At 42.2% G+C, this 25916-nt stretch overlaps 1 protein-coding gene across 1 annotated transcript in view; it reads left to right on the plus strand.

The window, feature by feature from the left end:
- The window catches only part of LOC124552546 (flocculation protein FLO11-like), a 277283-nt gene that overhangs the window by 98455 nt on the left and 152912 nt on the right, over positions 1-25916 (plus strand). The window contains exon 2 of the mRNA XM_047126864.1: positions 15785-15900. Within this exon, the coding sequence (XP_046982820.1) occupies positions 15788-15900 (113 nt within the window). The 5' untranslated portion in view covers positions 15785-15787. The remainder of the gene's footprint in view (positions 1-15784; positions 15901-25916) is intronic.

A 25916-nucleotide genomic window follows, 5' to 3' on the forward strand; every position in this document is an offset into this window, starting at 1 on the left:
ACAAGACTCTAGTCCAAGGAATGGCTTGAAGGGAGAGATTTCACGCATGAAAATACGCTTAACTCTTAGAATCCTCAGCACCCGAGATTACATCAAGTTTCTGCAAATGGACAAAAAACTTATTAAGTCCCTCCTAAAAGAACAATCTTGCCTGTGCTCTTACTTAGCCACGGATGTATCAGACACGCCCGGACACATACTCACTGTGCAACAATGAAAATGTAAATCGAATGAAAATAGCCAATTCCTATCAATTCTAATGTGCTGATCGCGAGTATCACAAAGACAATTCAAAATTAGCTCTAGTTTTCATTTTACACTGTTTTATTACGGTGATATAGTTATAAACGGATTTTAATGTTAAGTTTAAAATCAAATATTAAAATGGTCTGTCAGAGTCATAATAACTAGTAACAATGGATTATCTTATTGTCCCTGGTCTTCACTTGTGTGCATTATTTTGGATACAAACATATGATACCAGTTTTAGTGGTTTGTCTCCCTCCTCTTCAACTTCAGTGACTTTATTAAGGCATGCAACAATTTTTGCACATTTGTTTCCCGATTAACTACCAGTTGCTCAAGTTGACTGCTATTGAAGTGAACAAAAATGCCACGAGTTTGTGTTAACAGTGCTGACACATTTTGCTATCAGTGTTTAGAAGTGACATTTGCTTCACAGAAACAGCAAATAAATCCATTGATTAAGAAAGCTTACAGTTGTGATTTTGGGTGCAAAATAGGTGATCAGGATAAACCCTGGGCTCCACATGTGATCTGCAACACTTGTGCCAGCAACCTCAGGAACAGGATGCATGGGAAATGACTTTCAATGCCATTTGCAGTGCTCATGATCTGGCGTGAGCCAACTAACCATGTCAGCGACTGCGACTTTTGTATATTCCCTTCTATCAAGAAGGGAATATCTAAGAAGAAGAAGCGGACAGTGATCTATTCTAACATTCCATCTGCCATACGTCCAGTTCTACATGCCAATACCTGAACCACCGACAGAGTACGAGATTACTTCTGATGGGGATTCTGAATGTCCCGAACCATGTACATCACAAGATCCATTCTTCCAAAAATATCATCAACTGATGATCCACTAAAATTATCTCAAAATGAGTTAAGTGATCTCACTAGAGATTTGGAGCTCTAAAGCTAAGGCTGAGATTCTACCATCAAGATCGCAGCAGCGCAATTTTCTGGAAAGCCATGTAAATGTTTCATTCTACTGCAGAAGAGAGTAACAATTCACTCTTTTTTTAACATGCAAGATACTCTTGTGGCACGTGTAGACACAAATAGTCTAATGAAGGCTTTCAGAATTAATTACAACCATGATGAGGAGAGACTCTTTATTGATTCGTCAGAGTTGAGCTTAAAAGCAATGCTTTTACATATTGGTAATGAGCTTCCTTCTATTCCAGTTGGGCATAGTGTGCATATGTAAGAGTCATACCAAAACATGAAAATTTTACTAGAAGCCATCAAGTATAATGACTCTCAATGGCAGATTTGTGGTGACTTGAAAGTGCTTGCATTGCTGTTAGGTATGCAGTTAGGGTATACTAAATATTGATGCTTTCTCTGTGAATGGGATAGCCGAGCTCGTGCATCTCATTACAGTAAACATGAATAGCCCACCCGAAAATCTCTTCAACCAGGTATAAATAACATTAAGAGTGAATCTTTAGTAGACCCTAAAAAGAGTTACTCCAGCCCTTACACATCAAGTTGGGTCTCACGAAAAACATTTTTAAGGGAATGAACAAAGCTGATGATGCGTTTAAGTACTTAAGGCAAAAATTCCCTTACGTAAGTGATGCCTAAATAAAGGAGGGCATCTTTCTAGGCCCACAGATTCGAGAGCTTTTTGGGAGACAATACTTTTTATGGAATCATACAAGGTGATGAGAAGCATGCATGGGAATGTTTTAAGACTTTTTGTTTACAGTTCTTAGGGAACAAACGAGCAATAAATTACAAGGAGATTGTAGATAACATGTTGCATTATTTTACGAAAAACTTGGTTGCAACATGTCGTTGAAAATGCATTTCTTACATGGTCATCTTGACTTCTTTCCCAAAGATTGTGGTGCAGTAAGTGGTGAACAGGGGGAGCGATTTCATCAAGATATTTCCACATTTGAAAAGAGGTATGCCGAAAGGGGAGCCCTACTATTTTAGCAGATTACTGCTGGACTGTCATAAGGCATGTTCCCGGGTATGAGTATAAACGTCAAGCCAAGTGAAAACGGCCATCTTCTGAATTTATCTCTGAACACAATACTGTACATATGGACATTTAACATTTGCAATCGTTTATACACATTTCTGACCAGTTAATTTATATATTTTCTTTTATTCTCTACATAGTTCTGGTACAAATTAGACTTACAAAGTATTTTCATTCATGTAATATTATCTTCATTTTTTCTTAATATTTTACTTTCGTATTTCCAGAATGGCACTAAAATTTATCAATGCAAAACACATAACATAATTCAAGTAATTATTCACTTAAAATTTGTTATGCTGAATCCTGGAACATGAATGCATATTTAGTTAGTGAGTTATTTATACATAAATGTAGATTACTTTTTTTAAAAACTGGAGCTAAATATTTATGAAGATGATGATTTTGTATCATTTTATACTGAAATAAACATAACTAACTCAAAATCATGTAATGTACACACTTTCACTTAAAGTTTATCAACTTAACCTTACTTTTGAAGCAGACGCTTTTTGTGCATGATGTATGGAATGGCTACAACTGCAATTACAGCATTTCTAACATTGCCTCTGGCACAGTGTTTAAAGGAGGATAAGAAAACAAGACGCTGGTCCGTGGTATGGATTAAAATGAGAAATATGCGACTGGAGAACCGTTGATGGAAATGTTGCACTCAGAACCTGATTATATCAACTTTCTGCGGACAGACTGAAACGTTTAACAACATGTTTAACGTTACTTCACCCTCTCCTTGAGAAAGAAGGCACAAGAATGCGAAAATTTATTCTCTTCTACTTGATCCTATAGGGACAGGTCATTAAAATACCGCAGTATGGGATATACAGCCCACATCATCTATGGAAGAACAGGAAAGCTTCGATTTCTTTTATTTCATTCCACTTCGCTCGTATCTTAGGTCATGCATAAAGTATTGATTTTGTCCATAATCTCTTCGTGCGTAATATATGGCTGGGAAAGACGTGGCACCTCTACCATTTTGTTAATTGTGAGTGCTATTTTGTTTTTACATTTGATCATAATTTTCATATTAGTAGAAACTCTCGATATGGTGACATAAATGGTAATAAAACAATTTTTCACTAAACATATGCGGCGAAACGTCCACACAAACAGCGTCCGCCATCTTGTCAAACTTTCTGTCATACGTTTCTTGCAAACACGTCAAACAGGATCTGTGCTTGGCAAACATATCAAACTGCACCGGACACGGTCAAATATTTGGCAAGCATAGTTAAGTTTGACAACATTTTTGATCGTTTACGGGGGCCTTAACTCGACAAACAAGCTGGGAATATGCAGTTTTTTTTTTTAAGCCACCATTTTTCTGAGTGGATGAATGCAGCTGGCCACGAATTCCTCTTCATCTAGCGCCCAGCGTCGTCAGTTACGTATTGTTACTACAGTTTTTACCCTATGATATAGCCCGTGCAGGATACGGTGGGCAATGCACAGCGACCAGGTTTCGTCCAAAGCGCTAGGTCAGTTGGGAAGGCGCGGCCAACAGTGCCTGAAATCTTTCACCCGGTCGGCGATAACAGAATCGAGGCGCGTGCCGTGTAGTCTTTCTCAAATGATTTTACAGTAACTATTCGGTTAAAAAATTCATATTTGCTTTACTTACAGCATTATATGTCAGTTTAATAATAACATGCCCATTATTTCGTTAATGGAAGAGACTTTATGCGAAATTCGAAAAAGTTTGCAACGGAAATAGAGGTTCCTATAATTTTGGGTCTGGTGCATATTATATAATACGTTGCAGCATATGAAATTAAGCTAACATATTGAATTTTTCTTTAGACTTAGGTGAAGATCTCTATTTGTCGAATGGCTCTGAGCACTATGGGACTTAAATGCTGTGGTCATCAGTCCCCTAGAACTTAGAACTACTTAAACCTAACTAACCTAAGGACATCACACACATCCATGCCCGAGGCAGGATTCGAACCTGCGACCGTAGCGGTCGTGCGGTTCCAGACTGTAGCGCCTTTAACCGCTCGGCCACTCCGGCCGGCTCTCTATTTGTCACCAATCTCTGATCTGATATAATAGCGATCGCGGCGAGCCAGTAATAAAGCCAAACATTCCTCATATTTCATAAACTGAGGTACTGAAATTAGATTCTGGCAAACGACAGCACCCAAAGAGGAGAGTATTTTGCCATATACACTACTGGCCATTAAAATTGCTACACCACGAAGATGACGTGCTACACACGCGAAATTTAACCGACAGATGCTGTCATATGCAAATGATTAGCTTTTCAGAGCATTTACACAAGGTTGGCGCCGGTGGCGACAATACATTGTGCTGACAAGAGAAAAGTTTCCAACCGAATTCTCATACACAAACATCAGTTGACCGGCACTGGTTGGTGAAAAGTTGTTGTGATGCCTCGTGTAATGAGGATCAATGCGTACCATCATGTTTCCGACTCTGATAAAGGTCTGATTGTAGCCTATCGCGATTGCGGTTTATCGTATCGCGACACTGCTGCTCGCGTTGGTCGAGATCCAATGACTGTTAGCAGAATATGGAATCGGTGGGTTCAGGAGGGTAATACGGAACGCCGTGCTGGATCCCAACGGCCTCGTATTACTAGCAATCGAGATTACAGGCATCTTATCCGCATGGCTGTAACGGATCGTGCAGCCACGTCTCGATCCCTGAGTCAACAGATGGGGACCTTTGCAAGACAACAGCCATCTGCACAAACAGTTCGACGACGGTTGCAGCAGCACGGACTATCAGCTCTGACACCACGGTTGCGGTTACCCTTGACGCTGCATCACAGACAGGAGCGCCTGCGATAGTGTACTCGACGACGAACATGGGTGCACGGATGGCAAAACGTCATTTTTTCGAATGAATGCAGCTTCTGTTTTCAGCATCTAGATGGTCGCATCCGTGTTTGACTACATCGCGGTGAACGCACATTGGAAGCGTGTATTTGTCATCGCCATACTGGCGTATCACCCGGCGTGATGGTATGGGGTGCCATTGGTTACACATCTTGGTCACCTCTTGTTCGCACTGACGGCACCTTGAACAGTGGAATTTACTTTTCAGATGCGTTACGACCCGTGGCTCTACCCTTCATTCGATGCCTGCAAAATCCTACATTTCAGCAGGATAATGCACGACCGCATGTTGCAAGTCCTGTACGGGCCTTTCTGGATACAGAAAATGTTCGACAGCCGCCCTGGCCAGCACATTCTCCAGATCTCTCACTAACTGACTCGTGGCGATAACATATTAGACCTTCTGGTGACAAACAGACCCGAACTATTTGAAACGGTTAACGCAGAACAGGGAATCAGCGATCATAAAGCGGTTACGGCATCGATGATTTCAGCCGTAAATAGAAATATTAAAAAAGGTTGGAAGATTTTTCTGTTTAGCAAAAGTGACGAAAAGCAGAGTACAGAGTACCTGACGGCTAAACACAAAAGTTTTGTCTCAAGTACAGATAGTGTTGAGGATCAGTGGACAAAGTTCAAAACTATCGTATAATATGCGTTGGATGAGTATGTGCCAAGCAAGATCGTAAGAGATGGAAAAGAGCCACCGTGGTACAACAACCGAGTTAGAAAACTTTTGCGGAAGCAAAGGGAACTTCACAGCAAACATAAACATAGCCAAAGCCTTGCAGACAAACAAAAATTACGCGAAGCGAAATGTAGTGTGAGGAGGGCTATGCGAGAGGCGTTCAATGAATTCGAAAGTAAAGTTCTATGTACTGACTTGGCAGAAAATCCTAAGAAATTTTGATCTTATGTCAAAACAATAGGTGGATCAAAACAAAATGTGCAGACACTCTGTGACCAAAATGGTACTGAAACAGAGGATGACAGACTATAGGCCGAAATACTAAATGTATTTTTCCTAAGCTGTTTCACAGTGGAAGACTGCACTGTAGTTCATTCTCTACATTGCCGTACAGATGACAAAATGGTAGATATCGAAATAGACGACAGAGGGATAAAGAAACAATTAAAATCGCTCAAAAGAGGAAAGGCCGCTGGACCTGATGGGATACCAGTTCGATTTTACGCAGAGTACGCCAAGGAACTCGCCCCCCTTCTTGCAGCGGTGTACCGTAGGTCTCTAGAAGAGCGTAGCGTTCCAAAGGATTGGAAAAGGGCACAGGTCATCCCAGTTTTCAAGAAGGGACGTCGAACAGATGTGCAGAACTATAGACCTATATCTCTAACGTCGATCAGTTTTAGAATTTTGGAACACGTATTATGTTCGAGTATAATGACTTTTCTGGAGACTAGAAATTTACTCTGTAGGAATCAGCATGGCTTTCGAAAAAGACGGTCGTGTGAAACCCAGCTCGCGCTATTCGTCCACGAGACTCAGAGGGCCATAGACACGGGTTCCCAGGTAGATGCCGTGTTTCTTGACTTCCGCAAGGCGTTCGATACAGTTCCCCACAGTCGTTTAATGAACAAAGTAAGAGCATATGGGCTATCAGACCAATTGTGTGATTGGATTGAAGAGTTCCTAGATAACAGAAAGCAGCATGTCATTCTCAATGGAGAGAAGTCTTCCGAAGTAACAGTGATTTCAGGTGTGCCGCAGGGGAGTGTCATAGGACCGTTGGTATTCACAATATACATAAATGACCTTGTGGATGACATCGGAAGTTCACTGAGGCTTTTTGCAGATGATGCTGTGGTGTATCGATAGGTTGTAACAATGGAAAATTGTACTGAAATGCAGGAGGGTCTGCAGCGAATTGAGGCATGGTGCAGGGAATGGCAATTGAATCTCAATGTAGACAAGTGTAATGTGCTGCGAATACATAGAAAGATAGATCCCTTATCATTTAGCTACAAAATAGCAGGTCAGCAACTGGAAGCAGTTAATGCCATAAATTATCTGGGAGTACGCATTAGGAGTGATTTAAAAAGGAATGATTATATAAAGTAGATCGTTGGTAAATCAGATGCCAGACTGAGATTCATTGGAAGAATCCCAAGGAAATGCAATCCGAAAACAAATGAAGTAGGTTACAGTACGCTTGTTCGCCCACTGCTTGAATACTGCTCAGCAGTGTGGGATCCGTACCAGATAGGGTTGATAGAAGAGATAGAGAAGATCCAACGGAGAGCAGCGCGCTTCGTTACAGGATCATTTAGTAATCGCGAAAGCGTTACGGAGATGATAGATAAACTCCAGTGGAAGACTCTGCAGGAGAGACGCTTAGTAGCTCGGTACGGGCTTTTGTTAAAGTTTCGGGAACATACCTTCACCGAAGAGTCAAGCAGTGTATTGCTCCCTCCTACGTATATCTCGCGAAGAGACCATGAGGATAAAATCGGAGAGATTAGAGCCCACACAGAAGCATACCGACAATCCTTGTTTCCACGAACAATACGAGACTGGAATAGAAGGGAGAACCGATAGAGGTACTCAAGGTACCTTCCGCCACACACCGTCAGGTGGCTTGCCGAGTATGGATGTAGATGTAGATGTAGATTGTCCTGGATTGCATTGCATATCTCTCTGCAGCCTCTCATGAAGTGAGTACTCATTAGGCTCTCGATGGTGATACGTCTGTCAGATTGTCACGATAAGCTCGGCATCCACCTTTGTGCCATCTGAGAAGAGTTGCCCCTGTGCCAGCTCTGGGTGACACCCTCTCCCTCCTTTCATCGTCATCCTGCAATAGAAATATAACACAACCCTAGATAAGTACCCATTACATCATCTTCACTCCACAAATACACATACGACACAACTCTCACACATCTGGAAGGAAAGATGCGAATGTGGCTAGAGAAAGAGCACCGTTTCTGCTCGGTAGTTCAATCCACCACATGGGATTTTCCAGCCAACAATGCCTTACGACATTTATTTATTTATTTACTTTCATTTTTTTTCCATCCGTTGTCGGGCCATCGTGTGTTCTCATTACACTCTTCTTTCTTTTCAACAGGTCACACAATTCTTCCTCACTTTCTGTGAGGACAGCAATCTCACCAGCATATGTCATCTGAAGTGGTCCGGTGATACAAGACCACTTCTGTGCGCAGTTGGGTCACGGCGATGCGTCAAGGCGAGATGGAGCAGGTCGCTGGTAGTATAGCCAAACATCATCAAAAGGCAAAACATTTTATGGAGCTAGTGGCCGTGTCCCCTCATAGCACATGGTAAAGCCGTCGGCACACGGACCGTGCATGCGAACGTTGAGCGTTGAGCGCGCCGAGTTTCTCACGTCATAGCGTGGAATAGCACGCTCGGGGGTCTTTCCGAACATGCAGAGCAATATCTGGCATGTCAGACATTCTGAGCGTGCGTCTGAGCGTTGACCAATGAGATGGCACAACGCCGCCTACGTCACACGCACGCCGTCTCCCTTCAGCACAGAGCTGTGAGGCGCCATGTTGGCATTCATTTCAAAAATTGAGAATCATTGGAAAACCCGTTGTTAGTCGTGTGATTCGTTCCAATAAAATAATGAGAAGCATCATATTTGTGGCAAAAGAATTATTGTAACGAACGTATTATGAGAGTAGGCTATTTGAAAGCAGCGACACACTGAATATCCACCCAAAACGCATTGTTCATCGTACAATTTGTTATAATTAAATTTCTATGAATAACGTAATTATCTACGATTAACGTTTCTAGCAAGGCGTAACACAATATTTATAAGGAGTAGCAAGCCTGTTGGTTTAGCGTAATGGGTAACGTTTCTGTCCGGTAAAGAGTCTATACTGAAGTGATGCCGGCACGGTAGCTCAGCGTGTTCGGTCAGAGGGATAGCTGCCCTCTGTAATAAAAAAAACTGAGTTAATCGATCATCAACGAATTGAAACGGGTGTCTTTCAACGTCCGCCCAGAGCAGATACAACGAACGAAATCGAACAAAATGAGATTTAAGTCTTTACACTGCCAAATTTTTTTCCTAACATTCGCGTTTTTATTTAGTTCTGATACTTTATTATTTGTTTAATATAAGTATATGCTATATATTTGATCTTATGTGAATATAAGTTCACCTTTTTTTTGAGGGGTGACTTTGTTCGATTGGCTTAATTACAGGACAGCTTGCGCTACTTGTATAAAGATATTTTGCTCGTTTTTCTTTTACCCTTCGTAATTCACATGTTGCAAAGATTCTGCTACTGGGTAGGAACAGTGATCAAGTAAGACTGACCTTGGGGTTTTACTAAAATGTGGCAATGATGAAATAATGTTTATCTGTTTGTAATGGAACTTTTGTAAGCCTGTGTCCTTATTGATTTAACATGGTACTTTTCTTTTCGTGGACGATGGAGGAAATGTGCATTTTAATAAAGCTAACGTGGGAATTTTACGCGTGTGTGTTGAGTAAACAGTGTGATTTACGAACTAGAAACATCCCTCAAACTGCCGGTGGAGTGCGTTGCGATCGCGTATACCACGTTGGGCCCCACGTACCGTATGCACAAGTCGCATCGTTCCTGAGCGTTCAGCAGCACGATGAACTTGGCACGCTGAACGTTAACGTTCGACAGCACGATCCGTGAGCCGACGGCTTAAGGATGGTGTGTGGCACTGGCAAGCTGATGGCTACCGTGCTGTGGTACTGGCACCCAGAATGTGGGCTCCACAAGTTTACGAAGCAAAGCACAGCCCAGTTAGCGGGAAACGGCCGCTCGAAGGAGTGTCTGCAGTGCTGCCGACTGCCGAGTTGCTTGCAGGGGATGCCAGCCTCTGGTGGTGACTGTCACCACTGCAAGTGATGGTGCGTGAGAGCTAGCTGCTCGCACCAGCACAGAGGGCTGGAGGGCTGTACCGACCTGAAGTCTGGCTGCCGCTGGAGTGGGCCATAAGGCAGCCCACTGGTGGAGAAGCACAGAGTCCCAAGAACAAGGACTTGGGCCTAGCAGCTGGTGCGATGGTGGAGGCCTAACTTATAGTGGCTGCATTTTGTTCCGTGTTGCTTGATCGCCTCGCAAGCCCTGTACGTCCTTTAGGCGCAGCTTTACTGTTGATCCCTCTGCTAAAGTTAATTGTTATTTATACTCGTTCCAGTCGTATCTGAGACGACGAATACGTGACTTGGTGGTATGGAAAATGGCTTGGCTCATTCTACTGTACAAGGGCTCCATGTTGTATTGCGTGCAGAATACTGTGGACGCTAGATGCGCAGACAGCAGGGCGCATGGTGGGGAGAGCGGTAGTGGTCGGGGTTACGTGCAGGCGGTGCAGGGGAAATGCCGGGTGCTGGAAGGGAAGTACAGTTTTTAGGGGACCACACCCTACCTATCTAACCCATGATAATTTAGGCAAGTATTTGACCCATTTCTGAAAAAGCTATTTGATGCAGCACCTTATTTTACTATTTGTTACATGTTGCTAATAGAGTAAGTTGTACTAAAATGTCCTTAATCCATTTTATAGTTTTTTCTGCAGAAAATAGTTTTTTTAACTTCCTAATGGGGGAATATTAACGAATTTAGTACCAGAGGTGGCTTTTTATGTTATGCAGCCGGCCGAAGTGGCCGAGCGGTTAAAGGCGCTACAGTCTGGAACCGCACGACCGCTACGGCCGCAGGTTCGAATCCTGCCTCGGGCATGGATGTGTGTGATGCCCTTAGGTTAGTTAGGTTTAAGTAGTTCTAAGTTCTAGGGGACTTATGACCACAGCAGTTGAGTCCCATAGTGCTCAGAGCTATTTGAACCATTTTTATGTTATGCAGAGTCTCTGAAAATTTCGTTCATTTATCTATGATAGTTTCTGATATAATGGGGCATATGTACTGAAAATTTTAGTTTGCGGGAAATTGACTTAAAAGAAGAAACTTTTGAAATTTGTTACTTACAGTTAATTAAAACTGTCCTGCTGCATATGATGGCGCTTCTCTAGCAGGTCTTCCAACTTCATCTTCACCTTCCTGGATGTTTGTCTTGCTTTCTTGGACATATTAGATGCAGACCTGTCTGCATCGGCTATCCTCATTTTATCGCAATGTTGCAGCCCAGTGATCATATTTTCACCAAGATTAATTCACAGCTTTATCAGTACCCAACACTTTCCAGTATGTAGTAACAGCATCATGAACTCCTAGTTTCATTGTACGCATGCCTACAAATACAGTTTTAGGAAGGCTGTTCCAAATATGGTATTGAAACATTCATTTGGGTTCTGTGTCTGCCCATGCAGACATTTCCTTAGAAGGTCAGGATGAGCCAAGTCTCTGAAAATAGGTGTAATTGCTGTAATAACAACAGCAGGAACAGAATGCTGGTGAGAACAAGATTCTCCAGTTGCCTGAGCCCTATTGTATTTGCACCACGAATTTTCTCCTGATGGACACAATCCATGACAGAGCTTATCATCAGTTGAGGACTTATGGAAGTGTATGGCCCAAACGTCTCTTCATTGCCTCCGGATTTTCTTTATTTCTCCCAACTGCCTGCCCATAGTATACCTCCAAGTTTTCTATAACAACTACTCGCAATCACACTTGAACAAAACTAACCGCGTGTTTGAAAGCGTGTTGTTTACGAACAGCAGAAACAAAAGAATACAGAACTGTGGCATTCCAAGGATAGCCGACACACTCGCGAGTAAAAAAAAATCCCTAACGTGCAATGTAGGGGGTATAAAGATCTAAAATATATGCAGAAAAGTGAGTGACAGAAAAGTGGGCGTGGCACATAAACATACGTGGTTGGAAGATGCTCTTTAAATGCTCGAAAAAAATTTTTTTCAGCGAAATCCTTTTCAGAGTACTTAAATAAAACCTTAATCTATCGAAATATGATGAAAACCGAAAACTGATTTTTTTCGACCTGAACCACGATACACTGAAGCCTACACTCGCATTTTCTGTAAATATTATAAGGGGGCCCTCCACATCCACACTAGCATGGTTGCCGTTCAAAGAGATCTACTGTCACGTCTGGTTCGGTTAGAATCTAAGAAGAGTTTCGCCTAAAATGCAGAGATTTGTTTTTCCCCGCCTTAACTTTCAGAGAATCGACATGTGTGGCGTATTTTGAGTAAAACCTACACATTTCTCTGATTGTCATATTAAAATTCGCTTCTTTTGACAAAACACAGTGGAGTTTACACAGCCTCACCTCACTAACATATTGTGCAGACGCGGTTGCGAGAGAATTTTGAAAAAGTGATGTACTGTGCTCGTTAGTGTACTAAGTGCGTAACTGAGGAAAGGTAAGGTCAGTGGCCTATGAAAAAGCACATTCTTGGTGGCAAAATAAACGGGCATCAATTACGTTGTTTCAAAGCTCATAGCACTTCTCAGCTATCGATGGTCCTTAAAAACTGCATTCTTTCATCGAAAAAGTCTGTAGTTAGTCGAATAAAACGGTGGTTAATGAAGTTTTTCATAATAACCGCACAGCAAAATACTCTCCTCTTTGCATTCTGTCATTTCCCAAAATATCATTTCGATGTCTCAGTTTATGAAATATGAGGAATGTTGTGGATATTTCTCTCCGGCTGTACCGCTGGCGCGGCGCGATCGCAAATGAGTGTGCTACGTCAGATCAGATTTGTGACAGGTGGAGCGCTCCACGCAGGTAAAACGAAAAAATTAATATGTTAGCTACATTTCATACGCTGCAACATATTATGTAATGTGCACAAAACGCACAATTATACGACCTCTATTTTTCATTGCACACATCTTCGAATTTCTTGTACTGTCTTACTTTCACATGAATATCACAATAACTGTGACCATCAACGAAATGATGGGCACATTATCATGAACCGACATATAAATATATGTTGTTGTTGTTGTGGTCTTCAGTCCTGAGACTGGTTTGATGCAGCTCTCCATGCTACTCTATCCTGTGCAAGCTTCTTCATCTCCCAGTACCTACTGCAGCCTACATCCTTCTGAATCTGCTTAGTGTATTCATCTCTTGGTCTCCCTATGCGATTTTTACCCTCCACGCTACCCTCCAACGCTAAATTTGTGATCCCTTGATGCCTCAGAACATGTCCTACCAACTGGTCCCTTCTTCTTGCCAAGTTGTGCCACAAACTCTTCTTCTCCCCAATCCTATTCAATACCTCCACATTAGTTATGTGATCTACCCATCTAATCTTCAGCATTCTTCTGTAGCATCACATTTCGAAAGCTTCTATTCTCTTCTTGTCCAAACTATTTATCGTACACGTTTCACTTCCATACATGGCTACACTCCATTCAAATACTTTCAGAAACGACTTCTTGACATTTAAATCTATACTCGATGTTAACAAATTTCTCTTCTTCAGAAACGCTTTCCTTGCCATTGCCAGTCCACATTTTATATCCTCTCTACTTCGACCATCATCAGTTATTTTTTTCTCCCCAAATAGCAAAACTCCTTTACTACTTTTAAGTGTCTCATTTCCTAATCTAATTCCCTCAGCATCACCCGACTTCGACTACATTCCATTACCCTTGTTTTGCTTTTGTTGATGTTCATCTTATTGCTGTCTCTGACAGAATTACAATTCATAGGCGAACCTCAAAGTTTTTATTTCTTCTCCATGGATTTTAATACCTACTCCGAAGTTTTCTTTTGTTTCCTTTACTGCTTTGTCAATATACAGATTGAACAACATCGGGGAGAGGTTACAACCCTGTCTCAATCCCTTCCCAACCACTGCTTCCCTTTCATGTCCCTCGACTCTTATAACTGCCATCTGGTTTCTGTACAAATTGTAAATAGCCTTTCGCTCCCTGTATTTTACCCTTGCCATCTTCAGAATTTGGAAGAGAGTATTCCAGTCAACTGTGTCAAAAGGTTCCTCTAACTCTAAAAATGCTAGAAACGTAGGTTTGCCTTTCCTTAATCTTTCTTCTAAGATAAGTCGTAGGGTCAGTATTGCCTCACGTGTTCCAACATTTCTACGGAATCCAAACTGATCTTCCCCCAGGTCGAATTCTATCAGTTTTTCCATTCGTCTGTAGAGAATTTTGCACCCGTGACTTATTAAACTGATAGTTCGGTAATTTTCACATCTGTCAACACCTGCTTTCTTTGGGATTGGAATTATTATATTCTACTTGAAGTCTGAGGGAATTTCGCCTGTCTCATACATCTTGCTCACCAGATGGTAGAGTGTTGTCAGGACTGACTCTCCCAAGGCTGTAAGTAAAGCAAAATGATTTTTCTTACACAGATGCAGCTGTGATGGTACTTTTTCTGACATATATCATCAGCTGTAGTCCCTGGTCGATATAATGAGATGGACATCCACATATTAAGCAGCTCTTGTACAGCTATCATGGAATTACGCTGCAGTGACACAGAATTTTGAACTGAAGTGTTTGTGTTATGTCATGCTGGTAAAAGCAAATAATTTTCTATGTCTACGCTTCACAGCAGTGTGTATAGGGAAGGCACAATTATCTATGAAGCACCTGCCCGACAGTTGTCACTGTACCCGCCAGGAGAAGTTGGAAGGACGGTGTAAGGCAAGGAGGAGCAACTGCGTTCGACTTTGGGCTGGGAAGAAGAGCTGAAGGCAGGGGCGCATGCTCCCCGTTACTGAAGTAGCTTTGGAATATCCGCAGGAATTCACGAATTTCGTCAGAATGGACGCGTCTGGTTTTTACAAGCTGCTGTCGATTGTTCACAGATACGTGAGTGACTCGAAGACTTCTTAAATAACGGAACCCGGTAAGTTGTCCTCGACTGCAAAGGTTCATCAGAGACAAGGGCATCGTTAGGAGGGCCCCAGGGAAGTGTGATAGGAACACTGTTGTTCTCTATCTGCGGTTGTTTGCTGATGATACTGTGGTGTACAGTAAGGTGTCGAAGTTGAGTGACTGTAGAAAGATACAAGACCACTTAGACAAAATTTCCAGTTGGTGTGATGAATGTCAGCTAGCCATTGAAAAATTCAATGTGGATGAGTAGGAAGAAAAAACCTGTAATGTTCCGATACAGTATTACTAGTGTCCTGCTTGACGCAGTCAAGTCGTTTAAATATCTGGCTGTGAACCAATCTTTCCTAAAAAGGAGACTGCATACAGGACGCTGGTGCGACCTATTTTCGAGTACTGCTCGGGTGTTTGGGGATCTGTACCAGGTTGGATTGAAGGAACACATCGAAGCAGTTCAGAGGCGGGCTGTTAGATTTGTACCGGTAGATTGCAATAACACGTAAGTGTTACGGAGATGCTTCGGAAACCCAAGTGGGAATCCCTGGAGGGAAGGCGACGATCTTTTTAGATACACTACTAAGAAAATTGTAGAGAACCGGTATTTGAAGCTGACTGCAGAACGATTCTTCTGAAGCCAACATCCATTGCGCGTTAGGACTACGAACATTAGATATCAGAAATTAGGGCTCATATGGAGGCTTATAGACAGTCCTTTTTCCCTCGCTCTATTTCCGAGTGGAACAGAAAAGCAAATGACTAGCAGTGGTACAGGGTACACTCCGCCACGCACTGTACGGTGGCTTGCGGAGCATGTTAATCAAGCTTTCCTTCGACCAGACCTCATATCACCACCACCAACAACAACAACAACTATTGATGTTGACAGGTGATGGCGCGCCAGCAGTGTTGGCTGATCCTGGCAGCCTGCGCCCTCTCAGCTGTTGTTACTTGGGGATCGGCGAGAACTGCAAACGATGACGGAATCTGCATCAGGGTGACGCAGTAAGTATCAAAAACATTCATACAGTTAAAATGATCATCTTCTTGGGGAGGCTATTTTCTGTAGCGATATGCGCACATTACTACACTACTGGGCATTAAAATTGCTACACCAAGAAGAAATTCAGATGATAAACGGGTATTCATTGGACAAATATATTATACTAGAACTGACATGTGATTACATTTTCACGCAATTGGGTGCATAGATCCTGAGAAATCAGTACCCAGAACAACCACATCTAACCGTAATAAAGACCTTGATACGCCTGGGCATTGAGTCAGAGCTTGGATGGCGTGTACAGGTACAGCTGCCCATGCAGCTTCAACACGATACCACAGTTCATCAAGAGTAGTGACTGGCGTATTGTGACGAGCCAGTTGCTCGGCCACCATTGACCAGACGTTTTCAATGGGTGAGAGATCTGGAGAATGTGCTGGCCAGGGCAGCAGTCGAACTTTTTCTGTATCCAGAAAGACCTGTACAGGACCTGCGACATATGGTTGTGCATTATCCTGCTGAAATGTAGGGTTTCGCAGGGATCGAATGAAGGGTAGAGCCACGGGTCGTAACACATCTGAAATGTAACGTCCACTGTTCAAAGTGGCGTCAATGCGAACAAGAGGTGACCGAGACGTGTAACCAATGACACCCCATACCATCACGTCGGGTGATACGCCAGTATGGCGATGACGAATACACGATTCCAATGTGCGTTCACTGCGATGTAGGCAAACACGGATGCGACCATCATGATGCTGTAAACAGAACCTGGATTCATCCGAAAAACTGACGTTTTGCCATTCGTGCATCCAGGTTCGTCGTTGAGTACACCATCGCAGGCGCTCCTGTCTGTGATGCAGCGTCATGGGTAACCGCAGCCACGGTCTCCGAGCTGATAGTCCATGCTGCTGCAAACGTAGTCGAACTGTCCGTGCAGATGGTTGTTGTCCTGCAAACGTCCCCATCTGTTGACTCAGGGATCGGGATGTGGCTGCACGATCCGCTACAGCCATGAGGGTAAGATGCCTGTCATCTCGTCTGCTAGTGGTACGAGGCCGTTGGGATCCAACACGGCGTTCCGTATTACCCTCCCGAACCCACCGATGCCTTATTCTGCTAACAGTCATTGGATCTCGACCAACGCGAGCAGCAATGTAGCGATACGATAAACCGCAATCGCGATAGGCTACAATCCGACCTTTATGAAAGTCGGAAACGTGATGGTACGCATTTCTCCTCCTTACACGAGGCATCACAACAACGTTTCACCAGGCAACGCCGGTCAAGTGCTGTTTGTGTATCTTATGTCAGCACGTTGTAGGTGTCGCCACCAGCGCCAACCTGGTGTGAATGCTCTAAAAAGCATTGCATATCACAGCATCTTCTTCCTGTCGATTAAATTTCGCTTCTTTAGCACCGTATCTTCGTGGTGTAGCAGTTTTAATGGCCACTAGTGTAGAATGACTTAAGGAATGACAACATCGAACTGCCAAAAGCCGACATTTCGTTCTAACTGATGATCATCTATACGTAATATTTATATCTAATAAAAACGTGTTTAGATTTCCAGAAGGCCTTAGATAGAGAAAGCACGACAAATTGATGGAGATTTTGAGAAATACTGGAACGGGGAAAAGACATCTGTGAATCATCAAGAACCTGTACTGGAATCAAACAGCGTGACCATATCGAAGCAGTCAAAATTCTCAGGGGAGTAAGACAGGGATGTATCTTGTCACCCATACTATTTAATATATACTCAGAAATCATATTCAGAGACTCCTGGACGAAGTAGAAGATAAAGGTGTGATAAATGGAAAAAGATTAAACAACATTCGATATGCTGATGATTCTATTGTATTTGCTGACACTATCCATGCGTTAAATTGTTTATGGATAGAACTGTAAGAGTAAGCAGTCAGCATGGGCATGAAATAAACACCACAAAGACAAAACTCATGGTCGTAAATAAGGAAAATATTACAGGAGTAAGCTTAGTCATAAACCATAGAACTACAGAAGAGGTGAAAAATATGCATACCTTCGAACCGTAGTAAACGAAAATTTGGATAACTCGCAAGAAATCAAGATTCGCATCGGGAAAGCATGAACTGCGTTTCAGAAAATGAGTGCTGTCTTCAAAAGCCATAACCTAACATTACGAAAAAAAAAATCAGACTTTTGCAGTGCTCTGTATATTTATCCTCCTGTATGGGGTAGGTACGTGGACCACAAATAAAAACACGGAGAAGAAGCTGGCAGCCTTTGAATTGTGGCTTCATAGGCGGATCCTGAGAATACCTTGGACCCACAGACTTTTGAGCTCTACTCCTGAATCGATCAAGATGTGAAACGCTGAAAGTTGTATGCGGAATACAAATAGATATGATTTGCTTCAAAAGAATACTTAAGAGGAAAATCTACAGCAAAAGAGGTCCTGGAAGGAGACAAATATCTTGGTTTGACAACCTTAGCTGCTGGCTAAGTGTGCTCGACGGAACAGTTCCGTGTACCTACCAACAAGAGAAGAAATCCATTACGATCGCCAACATCTGAACCGGATAGGCGCCGAAGGAAAAATATCTGAAGTTCCCGTTCCGTAAATTTGAGTTTGTGCTGCTGCTCTTATAAATGATTTAGAAATGAAAACCGAGCGAGATGGCGCAGTAGTTAGCGCACTGGACTAGCATTCTGGAGGAAAGCGGTTCAAACCCGTGTCCGGCCATCCAGATTTAGATTTTCCGTGATTTCCTTATATCGCTCCAAGCAAATGCCGGGATGGTTCCATTGAAAGGGTACGGCAGACTTCTGTTCCCGTCTCTAATGATATCGATATCGACGGGATTTTAAGCCCAATCATCCTTTCTTCCTTCCTTGGAAATGAAATTGCTGGCCAGTATGTACTTGTGATATCAATTTATTAAATTTTAGGCCCATTATTACGTATTTTTTTAAGAGGCGATTTTGTTTTCAAACATCTCATGAAATGGCAAGTGCTTCAAAATTGTATTTCCCAGTGGTTCAAAAGCGGAACCACCACCTTGAAACAACTGATTGCTTAATTTTTACCAATTTATTCTTGTACTCGTTGTTCACTATGTTAATTTTGTGATAAATTTTAAAATAATATTTTTTCATATTATTGGGACTTAAAAGCTTAAAAACTCTGTATGAAATTGGGTCGCCGATAGCCTCTCCCTTGAGTGCTATTAAGTCAGTCACCATTTTTCGCAGAAATATCTCTGACGGTAAATAGTAAAAGAGTAAGCTATCCTCAAGATCACTCTGTGCATCATTCGCCAGTCGGGCATGTTGGTGTAGCGGTAAATAATTTTCTATCTGTCTTTAACGTAGCCTTTATCTGTCAAAGATGTGGGGAATCGCCAGGTACGACACGTGATTCGGATTCGATATTAAACTGTAGGTTGTAATCTTTCACTCCCACACATCGCCATTAAAGTTCTCATGCTTTGCACAAATTTTGAAAACTTAGACAGGACTAAGATTACAAAAGAAGATTTTAATTATGTTGTTGTTGTTGGCTCAAAATCTTGTTGTGTCTAGGAACTGAGGAAGAGTTGCCTGTTGCTATGAATATCTTTTTATTTTATCCCATTCTGCTAAATCACACCGACTTTATAATTTCCACATTCAAAAGCCAATAATTACATTGTTGGTGACAAACTTATAAAAACGTCTACTTCCATCTGAGGCATGCCCACTACTACTTACATTCTGCAGTAACTCAATTTCCAAAGAGTTTGCAAAGCAAAGGAGTTTACAAACTTTCTCGACAGGAGAAGAATCTTTACCAAATTATATAATTATTTCATAAATAAATCTAGAAACAAATTTAATAATTAGCGTTAGATTGCGCGATTAATAATATTAATTTAAGTCTGTTAAAAATTTTGTAATTTCAATTATTTTTAAAAGAAGAGTAATTTTAACTGTTAGTACATATCGATTGTAACACATTAATTTCTTTTTTATACATTTTAGCCTGAAATATAAAACATCGTATACAAAATCCTATGAAATCTTTTAGTGAAACAGCTGAGATAATTTTAACCTATGCAAGAATCGATAGTATACACGGTAACGGTTATTTCTATTTAAGAAAAGGTGATGTTACAGGAGGATGATTCGTTATAAGGTCCCCTTTCGCCGGTTCGATAACTGGGGTTCTTACGGGAAAAGGAAGTCGACGAAGTGGGGCCGAGTTGAAAGATTTGCACCATGCCGTTGTACCACACGCAGTCACTGGCTTTTCAAGGAAGGTTTCCCCAACATTAGCAGAAGTCTGAGCCGGCCCTTGATACATCATTACGTGCCAACTTTCCCCATTTAGGCGAGAATCCCGATTTACTACTTTTTTCCTCCTACCTCCCGATTACTCCATTATTTCTGGCTAATTATCGGAAAACCTAATACACGTGTTTTGAAACCTCGCCGTTTCAGGTTTTTTTTTTAAGTTATTTTTTCCTCATTCTCGCGCACTTTATAGAGTATATACTCGTATTGCTCAGTGTTGTGCTCTGTTTGAATTTGTGTCTGTGTGGTGTTATTGTGATTAATTAAAGTCGATCATTATTCAACGTTCTTATAATCGGTGTAATGCTTAAGAGTGTTATTTTTTACTTGAATACCTGAAAGGATTACCTGGGCTACGCTATAGATAACGAGTGTCGTTTCATAGTTTTCTTTAAGAATAATCGAAATTCCTGGAGGGAAAAATACGTAAAATAATACTTGTAGCAGACTGGTGCGTGCTGCACATAAACATGCAATAAAAACAGTTAGCAAAAGTTAAAGAGAGTTGAAAATACGAAGATTAAAATATATGGTCGATGTTAGAAGCTCAGGAAGTACAAGCTTGAGGTAGTAGGAGCGCTCGTAAATAATTAGCTCGATCGCAAATAGACATGCGTGACAGTTAAACATGCGCGATGTCGTACAACGCGATCATAAATATTGGGATGGCGCATAAGTTCGCAGCGTTTATCCATAATTTTAATAAACACAACAGAAACTCGTAACAAAAGACTTTTGTCATAAATAATATATGCTTCTTCAGTATTATAACAGTCTGACAACGCTGGGGTAACTTCTCGATTCCGCAATTGTACAAATCACATGTTTTGAGGCAAAGAACTCGTGGAGCCATGTTCGGAGCGCAGTTTCATCCATAAAGGAATTTTCCTCAGTTCCGGATGATAAAAGACTGGGGAAGGTGAAAATCTGAGGGCGCAAGATCAGGTGTCTTTTGTGAGTCTAGCAAAATGCAGTGACACAGAATTTTGAACTGAAGTGTTTGTGTTATGTCATGCTGGTAAAAGCAAATAATTTTCTATGTTTACGCTTCACAGCAGTGTGTATAGGGAAGGCACAATTATCTATGAAGCACCTGCCCGACAGTTGTCACTGTAGCCGTAGAGGAGCATCAAATGGTTCAAATGGCTCTGAGCACTATGGGACTCAACATCTTAGGTCATAAGTCCCCTAGAACTTAGAACTACTTAAACCTAACTAACCTAAGGACATCACACACACCCATGCCCGAGGCAGGATTCGAACCTGCGACCGTAGCAGTCCCGCGGTTCCGGACTGCAGCACCAGAACCGCACGGCCACCGCGGCGGCAGAGGAGCATCACTTCACGCAATATTCCTGGTCGTTGCTCTTCGATTGCGTCTGCACTGTCATTGTTTCACTAGATGCATAACATATTTTGTGGATGTTAGCAGGGCTTTGTAGGGGAGCTGCTGCTTTGTTCGCGCACAGCCATTCCTTTCTTTTCCTTATTTTTAATAAAGATACCATTTCTCGTCACCAGTAACGGTACGGGACAGGAATGGTCGGTGGTGTTCACGAGCCAATTGGTGACGAGGAAGCAAAGATGCACATATGGCCATCCGCTGATTTTTGTGATTTTTGCTTAGCACGTGCAGTACTCACGCAGTCGACTTTTAAACCTTCCTTATTGCATGCAAATGTCGCACGATGGTGGAATGATCACAGTTCATCACTTTTGCCAGTTCTCGAGTACACTGACGTGAATCGTTGTGGATTAATGCATTTAAACGATCTTCGTCCAGCCCCAAAAGCCTTCCTGAATGTGGAGTGTCACTGATGTCAAAACGATCCTCCTCAAAACGAGAGAACCAATTTCTTCTCGTACCCTGTGCATTGGGATTATTCTCGTACACAGCGCAAATGCTCCTGACTGTCTCCGCTGCTATCGCCCCTCTACTCGACTCAAGCAGAAGAATATGTCCCGAATGTTTCGATTTCTCCATTTGGCACTCCATTTTCTAGCGTTCACAGTTACACTCACTACCTCCAAACGACAAAAATGTAAACTCAAATACCCACAGTGACTACAAATAAAAAATGATAATCGATAAATAAACTCATAGCAACCGGAATACCAACATGCAAAAAAAAAAAAAAAATTAAAAAAAAATGGTGCAGGGTGTTGGGGCATTATCTACATCTACATCCATACTCCGCAAGCCACCTGGATTATTCTCGTACACAGCGCAAATGCTCCTGACTGTCTCCGCTGCTATCGCCCCTCTACTCGACTCAAGCAGAAGAATATGTCCCGAATGTTTCGATTTCTCCATTTGGCACTCCATTTTCTAGCGTTCACAGTTACACTCACTACCTCCAAACGACAAAAATGTAAACTCAAATACCCACAGTGACTACAAATAAAAAATGATAATCGATAAATAAACTCATAGCAACCGGAATACCAACATGCAAAAAAAAAAAAAAAAATTAAAAAAAAAATGGTGCAGGGTGTTGGGGCATTATCTACATCTACATCCATACTCCGCAAGCCACCTGGATTATTCTCGTACACAGCGCAAATGCTCCTGACTGTCTCCGCTGCTATCGCCCCTCTACTCGACTCAAGCAGAAGAATATGTCCCGAATGTTTCGATTTCTCCATTTGGCACTCCATTTTCTAGCGTTCACAGTTACACTCACTACCTCCAAACGACAAAAATGTAAACTCAAATACCCACAGTGACTACAAATAAAAAATGATAATCGATAAATAAACTCATAGCAACCGGAATACCAACATGCAAAAAAAAAAAAAAAAATTAAAAAAAAAATGGTGCAGGGTGTTGGGGCATTATCTACATCTACATCCATACTCCGCAAGCCACCTGGATTATTCTCGTACACAGCGCAAATGCTCCTGACTGTCTCCGCTGCTATCGCCCCTCTACTCGACTCAAGCAGAAGAATATGTCCCGAATGTTTCGATTTCTCCATTTGGCACTCCATTTTCTAGCGTTCACAGTTACACTCACTACCTCCAAACGACAAAAATGTAAACTCAAATACCCACAGTGACTACAAATAAAAAATGATAATCGATAAATAAACTCATAGCAACCGGAATACCAACATGCAAAAAAAAAAAAAAAATTAAAAAAAAAATGGTGCAGGGTGTTGGGGCATTATCTACATCTACATCCATACTCCGCAAGCCACCTGGATTATTCTCGTACACAGCGCAAATGCTCCTGACTGTCTCCGCTGCTATCGCCCCTCTACTCGACTCAAGCAGAAGAATATGTCCCGAATGTTTCGATTTCTCCATTTGGCACTCCATTTTCTAGCGTTCACAGTTACACTCACTACCTCCAAACGACAAAAATGTAAACTCAAATACCCACAGTGACTACAAATAAAAAATGATAATCGATAAATAAACTCATAGCAACCGGAATACCAACATGCAAAAAAAAAAAAAAAATTAAAAAAAAAATGGTGCAGGGTGTTGGGGCATTATCTACATCTACATCCATACTCCGCAAGCCACCTGGATTATTCTCGTACACAGCGCAAATGCTCCTGACTGTCTCCGCTGCTATCGCCCCTCTACTCGACTCAAGCAGAAGAATATGTCCCGAATGTTTCGATTTCTCCATTTGGCACTCCATTTTCTAGCGTTCACAGTTACACTCACTACCTCCAAACGACAAAAATGTAAACTCAAATACCCACAGTGACTACAAATAAAAAATGATAATCGATAAATAAACTCATAGCAACCGGAATACCAACATGCAAAAAAAAAAAAAAATTAAAAAAAAATGGTGCAGGGTATTGGGGCATTATCTACATCTACATCCATACTCCGCAAGCCACCTGATGGTATGTGGCGGAGGGTACCTTGAGTACCTCTATCGGTTCTCCCTTCTGTTCCAGTCTCGTATTGTTCGTGGAAAGAAGGATTGTCGGTATGCCTCTGTGTGGGCTCTAATCTCCCTGATTTTATCCTCATGGTCTCTTCGCGACATATACGTAGGAGGGAGCAATATACTGCTTGACTCCTCGGTGAAGGTATGTTTTCGAAGCTTCAACAAAAGCCCGTACCAAGCTACTGAGCGTCTCTCCTGCAGAGTCTTCCACTGGAGTTTATCTATCACCTCCGTAACGCTTTCGCGACTACTAAATGATCCTGTAACGAAGCGCTCTGCTCTCCGTTGGATCTTGTCTATCTCTTCTATCACCCCTATCTGGTACGGATCCCACACCGGTGAGCAATATTCAAACAGTGGGCGAACAAGTGTACTGTAACCTACTTCCTCTGTTTTAGGACTGCATTTCCTTAGGATTCTTCCAATAAATCTCAGTCTGGCATCTGCTTTACCGACGATCAACTTATATGATCCTTCCATTTTAAATCACTCCTAATGCGTACTCCCAGATGATTTATGGAATTAACTGCTTCCAGTTGCTGACCTGCTATATTGTAGCTAAATGATAAGGGATCTTTCTTTCTATGTATTCGCAGCACATTACACTTGTCTACATTGAGATTCAATCGCCATTCCCTGCACCATGCGTCAATTCGCTGCAGATCCTCCTGCATTTCAGTACAATTTTCCGATGTTACAGTTGTGGATTGGCAGGAGATCCAACCCAGGAATACTAGAGGAAGCCGAAAGGCACGCGTTTTAGCTCACGCAGGCTGGCGTGAGGTCTGTAACAGGAAAGGGAAATTAGAATGTAGAAAAACGGACGTAGCTGGTGGAATACTTTAATCCATTAATGGTGAACGTCGGTCTGACGGTACATGATTAACAAGATCAATAGCAACTGATAATGGCGCCTTGCTAGGTCGTAGCAAATGACGTAGCTGAAGGCTATGCTAACTGTCGTCTCGGCAAATGAGGGCGTAATTTGTCAGTGAACCATCGCTAGCAAAGTCGGTTGTACAACTGGGGCGAGTGCTAGGAAGTCTCTCTAGACATGCCGTGTGGCGGCGCTCGGTCTGCAATCACTGATAGTGGCGACACGCGGGGCCGACGTATACTAACGGACCGCGGCCGATTTAAAGGCTACCACCTAGCAAGTGTGGTGTCTGGCGGTGACACCACAGTTACAACCTCTCGATATACCACAGCATAACGCCTCAGTGAGCTTCCGATGTCATCCACAATGTCATTTATGTACATTGTGAATAGCAACGGTCCTACGGCACTCCCCTGCGGCACACCTGAAATCACTATTACTTCGGAAGACTTCTCTCCATTGAGAATGACATGCTGCTTTCTGTTATCTAGGAACTCTTCAATCCAATCACACAATTGGTCTGATAGCCCATATGCTCTTACTTTGTTCATTAAACGACTGTGGGGAACTGTATCGAACGCCTTGCGGAAGTCAAGAAACACGGCATCTACCTGGGAACCCGTGTCTATGGCCCTCTGAGTCTCGTGGACGAATAGCGCGAGCTGGGTTTCAATGATCGTCTTTTTCGAAACCCATGCTGATTCCTACAGAGTAGATTTCAAGTCTCCAGAAAAGTCATTATACTCGAACATAATACGTGTTCCAAAATTCTACAACTGATCGACGTTAGAGATATAGGTCTATAGTTCTGCACATCTGTTCGACGTCCCTTCTTGAAAACTGGGATGCCCTGAGCTCTTTTCCAATCCTTTGGAACGCTACGCTCTTCTAGAGACCTATGGTACACTGCT

This window comes from Schistocerca americana, chromosome 10 (genome assembly GCF_021461395.2).
Source record: "Schistocerca americana isolate TAMUIC-IGC-003095 chromosome 10, iqSchAmer2.1, whole genome shotgun sequence".
In the NCBI taxonomy this organism is placed as follows: Eukaryota; Metazoa; Arthropoda; class Insecta; order Orthoptera; family Acrididae; genus Schistocerca; species Schistocerca americana.